The sequence below is a fragment of the Leucopleurus acutus genome (assembly GCF_964270905.1).
Source record: "Leucopleurus acutus genome assembly, chromosome: 21".
Lineage (NCBI taxonomy): Eukaryota > Metazoa > Chordata > Mammalia > Artiodactyla > Delphinidae > Leucopleurus > Leucopleurus acutus.
Window position 1 is genome coordinate 6,385,479 of NC_139163.1, and position 8,506 is coordinate 6,393,984.

The 8,506-nt window shown below is 39.0% G+C and overlaps 1 protein-coding gene across 2 annotated transcripts in view; it reads right to left on the bottom strand.

Moving 5' to 3' along the window:
• Window positions 1-8,506, bottom strand: part of AGPAT5 (1-acylglycerol-3-phosphate O-acyltransferase 5) — a 69,665-nt gene that overhangs the window by 18,422 nt on the left and 42,737 nt on the right. For both annotated transcript variants that reach the window (XM_082863934.1, XM_082863933.1), the window contains exon 5: window positions 7,096-7,186. In XM_082863934.1, the coding sequence (XP_082720060.1) occupies window positions 7,096-7,186 (91 nt within the window). The remainder of the gene's footprint in view (window positions 1-7,095; window positions 7,187-8,506) is intronic.

An 8,506-nucleotide genomic window follows, 5' to 3' on the forward strand; every position in this document is an offset into this window, starting at 1 on the left:
ATTCTACAAATCGCTGCAAGGATTAACAGATGCGCAACGACACAAAACAGCAATAACGCTCAACAACGGGCCGAAAATGAACTTCCTCGGGACGTCAGAAGAGGAAGAGGTCACTGTGTGATAGGCTGTTGGATTTAAATTAAAATAATCTATTTGGTTACTTAACAAAATAAACAATTTAGAAACACAAAAAGATCATTTTTACCTGCCATATTATTTTCTTTATATTTATTTAATACTATTATACTGTATAGTACTCTTTTATACTATTTTATTTACATTTCTATAATACTGTTATACCATATAATTCTATTATATTTACATATTATGTTGAAGCTTTCCTTACTAAATGTTTTACCATAGTTTTCTGAAATGACAAGTTCTACGTTAGCATTTCTGAAAAAACAACTCTCTTTTCCCTAAATGTAGGGGATTGAGGGACTGCTCAATTCCCAAAATTGAGCAGCCTTCAATATATACCTTGCTTAGTAGTTTCTTGAAGACTCTACCGATATTTCAAACTTCTCAAAATCTTAATTTTTGTCCCGGAGAGGTTGGTTGTAGTTAAACAAAATCTTGACTAATTTATTTGGAAATATGAGTAAGTCTTTTTTAAAGGAATGACTAACATTTAGTTTCAAGTGAGAATGGAATTTAGAGATCATTAATCTGACAACCTTTGAAGTGGACAATATTAAAAATTCATGACGCTCTAACACAGACATACCTTAAACAACAACTCTAATAATAAATGAACATATTTTGTGGTTAATATTTTTTTGAAGCAACATATACTTCTAGGAAATAGTGTTATCCAGGGGCTTGAAATATTTAGGGTTTATAAGACAGACAAACAGACACACCCACACCCACCACTCCTCCCTCTTAAACCGGCCATCACCGTCAGTGGTATATGGTATAATGACTTAAACATGTAAACAAGTATCAAATTTTAAAAATCTAAATTAAAAAGGTTCATTTTGCTTTGTTTTTCTATTTGTTTATCAAGTCAGATTCAAATGAAGGTGTACTTTAGGAGCAAAATTAATAATGTTTTGAAGCAAAACATATCACAGACTAACAAGTCCTACTAAGTTTCAATTTTCCTGAAGAAAAATTAGCTTAACAGCTGGATAAACAAGTTCATTTGTTTTTATTTTCAAGCAATGTCATTTAGTTGTGACCTAAGAGGAAAGAAAACAGGAAACACTTTTTCTACCTATACTGTTCACAAATCAATTTCCTTTATGTGTGGTGGGAAATAATTACCTTTATAGTTACAAGAAAATATATTTCTAATAGATAGCAAGTTTTCCCAGTTACAAAATTTAAAGAAAGAATACTTAGCAGTTAAAAATTATATCCATGAGACAAATTATTCATTCTTTTCCCCCTTTTGGTAACTTTGAGAAAGATCTACAACTCATAGAAAAATGACAGATCAATAATGGTCAGTTACTGGTGACTAGGGTACTATTAGATTTAAAAAGCTACAGTATATATCATTATTATGCTATTTTAAGAATTACTTAAAAGTACTTGTTTTAGGGCTTCCCTGGTGGCACAGCGGTTGAGAGTCCGCCTGCCGATGCAGGGGACACGGGTTTATGCCCTGGTCCGGGAGGATCCCACATGCCGTGTGGCGGCTGGGCCTGTGAGCCATGGCCATGGCCGCTGAGCCTGCGCATCCGGAGCCTGTGCTCCGCAACGGGAGAGGCCACAACAGTGAGAGGCCCGCATACAGCAAAAAAAAAAAAGTACTTGTTTTAGCATTACAAAATTAGTGTGCATTTTTAAAAATAAGTAACTTTTAGTAGCTATATATGAGCTATTAAATTTATAAGGTAATAATATTTATATAATGTATTTATATACATTGTTTTTAAAATGATAAATTAAGAAATATTAGTATTAAATGTAATTACATATAGAAAAATAATTTAAGGCCCTGTTATGGACTGAATTGTCTGTCCCTGTCCCCACCCCACCCCTGCCCCACTAATTCATTTTGAAGCCCTAACCCCAAAGGGTCTTTAGGGAGGTAATTCAGGTTAAATGAGGTTATAAAGGTGGGGCTCTAGTCCAACAGGACTGATGTCCTTATAAAAAGAGGAAGAGATGCCTGAGACCGCGCTCTGTGAGCGAGCCCACAGAGGAAAGGTCATGTGAGGACACAGCAAGACGGTGGCTGCCCCCAAGCCAGGAAGAGAGGCCTCAAGAGAAACCAGCCCTGCTGGTACCTTGATCTTGGACATCCAGCCTCCAGAACTGGGAGAAAATAAATGTCTGCTGTTTAAGCCACTCAGTCTGTGGTGGCTTGTTACGGCAGCCCGAGGTGACTAACACAGGCCCTAAAAGCTGGACTGAAACGACAAATCTGCGTAAACATAACACAGTAAATAAATCTATTTGCAAATAACCATTTGTCTTACCCAACTGAAAAAAGTACACCAATATTTAAATAGGAATACACACACACACACACGTAAATTGTACAAAAGAAATCATTAGTCCTTCAAAGCCAAAACACACAATAATTCTATGTTATTCTCCACACAGACAGTAATCTGGGATTATACTCATTCCATCATGCAAACTTATTATACCTCAACAACAACTAGTGATCTGACCCGTGACAAGATACAATAAAATGTCCAGGGCTAATTCTGACTTGCTTAATATATTTAATGAATTAGTCCATCACACATTATAAAAGGGTTGTAAGAGGCGAAGGTGTTGAAAACAGCGAACTAGTTTCTGGACATCTGGTTACTACTGTGAGGACCTCAACTGCCCCTGCAGAGCCGCGCTCAGGCCTTTTTGCCAGTAGCGGGAACCCCCCCAGGCTCTCACTCTGCCCTACGCCCCACACACTGACTGTGCATTGAGACAGCAGAGAGCTCTCAGCGCTCCTGGGCTCGTGCCACCCTTTCCTACTGAAAGGCAGCCTCCCCACGACCAACGCCTCTTCCAGCGAGGCTCTTTACAGCCGCCCAGATGCTTCCTCTCCCAGGAAGCCTCACCGAACCCGCATCTGGAACTGAGTTAACCTCAAGTGCACTCTGCTCATCGGTGTCTCATCACAGTCTAGCGCGATGTCACTATTTACGCAAAACTCCTACTTGAGCACCACTGAGGTCGGCAGCCTCTAGCACGGCCCTCTTTGCAGTCACACCCCTGTACAGTCTCCCCTGGGGTGTGGGCTGGACCCAGTGAACTGTTTCTAACGAAGAGTATATGGCAAAAGCGACGGGGTGTCACTTCTGAGGTTAGGTTCTGAGAAGACCATGCTTGTCTCGCTCACCCTCCCCTATGCTCCCACTGTCACTACCTCTCCGTCTTCCTGCCCCTGCCCCTCCCTGATCCAGCGCTCTAGAGGAGCAAGCTGTCCTGTTGTGAGGAGCTCTGTGAAGAGGCTCAAGTGTCAAGAAACGGACCTGCAGCCAACAGCCACGGAGGGCCCGAGGCCTGTTGACAGCCGTGTGATGAGCGCGGGGGCAGCTCCTCCCCAGGGAAGCCAGGATGTGACCACGGCCCCGGCGAACACCTTGACTGCAGCCTCAGACCGACCCTGAGCGCGAAGCCACCAGCTAAACACATCTGACCCACAGAGACCGTGAGATAATAAATGTTTGTCCTTTTAAGCCATTAAGGTACGGAATAATATGTTTCACCTCAACAGATCACAAATACAATCATGTTTATCTCTCCTATTAAATTATAAACTCCTAGAAGACATTATGGCTAGTTGTACCACCTTAGCAGAATGGGTTACATGTTAGAAATCAAAAATGAAATCAGCACAGTCTGTGAGGACTTAAAGCACTCTAGGTCAACTTCTCCAGAGTTCAGCTCTCCGTTCAACTCATTGAAAACACGTGTTCCAAGATGCAGTTGATTATTTAATGACAACAAAATGCATCAGATTTTACAAGACACATGAAAAGTAACAGGAAAAAAATCCCCAAATATTAAGTTTATTGTTTCCCTTTCATCTCATCTAACATAAAATTGTAATTCCTAAACAGAATTAAAGTGGATATAAGAGGTGACACACAAGTGTAACTGAAAATTTATATAGTTTATGGCCTTCATAACTCAAGTTTTTATGAAGAGTCTCAAACTAATTCATCTATAAACTATTTTAAGCTTCAAAGAGTAAAATATATATTTTGTTAAAGTCAGGGCTCAGCAACCTAGAATCATTAGAGAAGGAATAATTCAGGAGAGCCGCAATTTTCTGAAACCATAAAAATTTACTTCATGAAAACCCCAAATTTTGTGTAACCATTTTAGATCATTGTTTTCTTATACAAATCTAGAAAACAGTTCCTTAAACAAAATAAGACATTTTCACAACAGTACTTTTCTGAGACTAATACACAAACGTGAACTATAACTCCCTAAGGAAAGGATATAAAATGCAACCTTTTCTAAACCCGTTTGGACATGAAACCCTTTTTTTCCCCAAAATATCTTGTGGGCTCAGTTATAGAACATGCTTTTAGAAAAATGGAATTAAGACTGTGATTTCTTAAATAAAACATAATGAACTAATTACAAAGAATACTGTTCAATGACTTCCATTCAACTCTGCAGTGACGTCCAGACCATGAAGCCTAAAATTCGCCGCCTTCCGTGACTGATACTCACGCCAGCCTGACGCACTGAACTCACACAGCTCTCCTTCACTCATCTTTTGCTTGAAGACATCAAACTCTTTGCTCTTAACTCCATGTCTTTGCTATTGTTATTTCTTATACCTAGAATTCCCTCCCTTCCCCACACGTGTCGGCCCTAATTCTACATTTCCGACGTCACCTCCTCTTGGCAGTCAGCCAGACACCCTGTGTGTTACTAGTTCTCTTTTCCTTCAACTCCCACGGAGTGTTATCTGTACTTCTCACATCTTATCTCTTTGTACATCATATACGTGTGTTCTTATCTATCCTCGATTGGATAAGGACTCATATCTGCTTTGTAATAAATATTTCTTAAAGGAATGTGGTTACAAGACATAGCCTTGCTTGCCTTTTACATAATAGCTCCAAATGGTAATGATTGGAGTTCTTACATCCAATTTTATTAGCCCTTCTGTTTTATCCCTCAGGATCGGCTATCAATTTTTGCCATTATTAATAGATTTACCTATGGTGGTACCTCTCCTCCATTTTCTAAGTTAGCAGTAATGACTTAGTAAATATATATTACATACCAGGCTTTCTATAAACATTATGTCACTGAATCTCACAAAAGCCCTATGAAGGAGATATTATGATTCCTGATTTACAAATAAGGAAATAGACCAAAAAAATAAAGTAACCTGCCTAAGGTTATATGAATTAATATGTGCTTGGGAATGCAGCCCAAAGCTAGTGGTAATGTTCATCTAAGACTAAATACTAGTTCAAGAGGGATACGTGTATATTCTGTAAAGAAAAGCGGAAGGAACCTTGAAGAGAGAGGCCCAGCTGATAGAGCGTATGAGTGGAAAGGTAAATACTGTATTTGACACACCAAGTTTGGGACATGCCTTTGAGTCAGTCAGGTGAAGCTCTCCGCTGGGCCACTGTGAATACAGGTCTTGAGTCAGGCAGAGAGGTGCGGATGGGAGAAAGCTTTTTGTGAGTCATCTGCAGTGAAATAAATGGTGGCGACAGCTCTGGATTTTAGATGAAGGCCACCATGAAAAACACAGAAAGTGAAATAAATGAAAAAGACCAAAGTCAGACACCAGAAATAACATGAAACAGGAAAGAATGAAGCAGAAGAGGAGGCTAGAAAGGAGACTAAGCGGGAAGCACCAGAGGGTAGGAGGAAAATGGAGACTAGCCAGATGGAAGTCTAGGGGGAGAATTCCGTCTCAGATCATGATGAGTTGACTCAAACCAGCTAGAATTAAACATGCATTTCCTCTGATGCACCAGCCACATTTCGAATGATCACTACCACATGGGTCAGAGCAGACACAGAACAGTACCACCCTTGCAGCAGGCTCTCATAACCTCAGAGGCCCTGGCAGAACGCTGCAACAAGGCATCTGTTCAGGTAGCGCTGCTGATCAAAGTAGGCAGACCACGTGCTAATCCACGGTCAATCTTTAGAGACCCTTTGAGAACAGAGCCAATTTGGTTAAACTGTATAGCTTATTGGTGTATCAGTTATCCAATTTTCTAAAATATGATGTTAAGAACATTCTCATTATTGGGGACATTAATAGCTTTTAAGAACTGTGAACTAACTGTGTGTAATATTCTCCAGTAGGAACTTCACATATCTTCTACTTTAATTCTTACACAGACTTAGGCATACCCCTTGGTATCCACAGGAGATTGCTTCTAAGACTAGCCCCAATCCCAACTCCACCCCTTGGATACCAAAATCCACAGATGCTCAAGCCCCTTCTATAAAATGGCTTAGTATTTGCACATATCCTCCTGTATGCTCTAAATCAGCCCTGGATTTCTTCTAATAACCGATACAACACAAATGCTACGTAAATAGTTGTAAGTGCAACGTAAATGCTTTGTAAATAGTTGCCAGCATGGCAATTTCAAGTTTTGCTTTTTGGAACTTCCTGAAAAAAATGTATTTCAGATATTTTCCATCTGTGGTTGATTGGATCCATGGATGCAGAATCCACAGATCTTTTTTAAGAGACGAGCAAACTCATGCTCAGTCACACCAGGCAGCTTGCAGCCACACTGCTAATAAATGTCAGAATCTGGATTCCAATCTAAGTCTGTCAACCTACAAAATAGAAACTCTGTCCATCACACAGAACCCAGACTGCAGAAAAAGGTTCCATCTAAATAATCATGTGCCCAGATAGATTTTGCCTAAATCCACGGCACCAAAATACGTACTGTAGGAAGCACTTGAATTTAATCTCTCAGACATATGGAATAACATACATATGAATTAATGAGAAGAAACTTCATTTCCTAAGAAATAATACAGACATTCATTCAAGGAATAAAAACATTCATTCATTTCATCTGTCGTAAAACATAAATATCTTCTCTAGGAACAAAAATTTAAAAGGTCATTATCTTTAGAAATTTTATTTTCAAATACAGGTAATGTTTTACTTACCTTCTTGAGCAGCAAATGTCTGACTAGCTGAAATGACCTTTGTTAGTTCTGGATTATACCTTGTTCCCTCTGGAAAAATCACAAGATACATCTGTGAAGCCATAAAGAAAATTTGGTTTGTTTTATGTGAGTGTTTTTATTGTTGCTGTTAACTTATCAATGCTAACCCTATTAATCCTAAGAGTATTTCCCATGGTGGGGAAAAAAAAAAGTATATTCAATTACCTATGACCTTCATCTCAAGCAGAACAACTAAAATGCACAAATTCAATTAAGTCTTAATATTAACATAGACTATATGTGAAATACAGTCCTACATTCATTTGTAGGTCAGTCATTAAGAATCCAACATTTCTAATTACATGCAAATATTCACTAATTTAAAAACTGGCCATAAATGACTCATACAAAGCCTCAATTCATCAATGAAAGAGGTTTTTTCCCCTAAGATTCTGCAAAATGACTTTTGAAAAGGTGTACATTTTAGGGCTTCCCTGGTGGCGCAGTGGTTAAGAATCTGCCTGCCGATGCACGGGACATGGGTTCAAGCCCTGGTCCAGGAAGATCCCACATGCCGCGGAGCAACTAAGCCCGTGTGCCACAACTACTGAGCCTGCACTCTAGAGCCCCCGAGCAACAACTACTGAGCCCGTGCGTGCGCCACAACTACTGAAGCCCATGCGCCTAGAGCCCATGCTCTGCAACAAGAGAAGCCACCGCGATGAGAAGCTTGCACACCGCAACGAAGAGTAGCCCCTGCTCGCCGCAACTAGAGAAAAGCCCACACGTGGCAATGAACATCCAGAGCAGCCAAAATAAATAAATAAAATGAATAAATAAATAAAAAGAAAACGTGTAAATTTTAGACATCAGGGTCCCTAAGTACATCTCATTTGAGGGATGAGATATATAGTTATATACATAACTATATAAATTTCCACAATATAAAAGGTAATAGATGTTCATATTTCAAAAGATTCACACAGTATTCTTATTTTATAAGACTCCCTTAATGAATTTAAATGACTCAATTTACAAGTGGCCTCATAAATTAAAACAATGCAATTATAAATGAGTTATAAATCAAGCTGGATGTTTACTAAGTAATCAATTAGTCTAAACTTAAGGAGCTCATGAGAGAAAAGTATGCTCATTTTATCCATCCTTACCAGATCCCAGGTAAGACCATCTACCTAGATGTCCAGCACAGAAATATTCTTTTATCTGAATGATCTATGATTTTCACATAGATATAAATGAACCTATGTGAAAATCTGAATTTTTTCATTAGATAAACATATGATCATTCTCTTCCAAAGTTTAACCTGAAAAGCTGGTATAATGGTGGCTCTGCCATTTTGTGTTTTCAACTTCCATGCAAATGCAGAAGCTTTTTATCCATCTGCATATA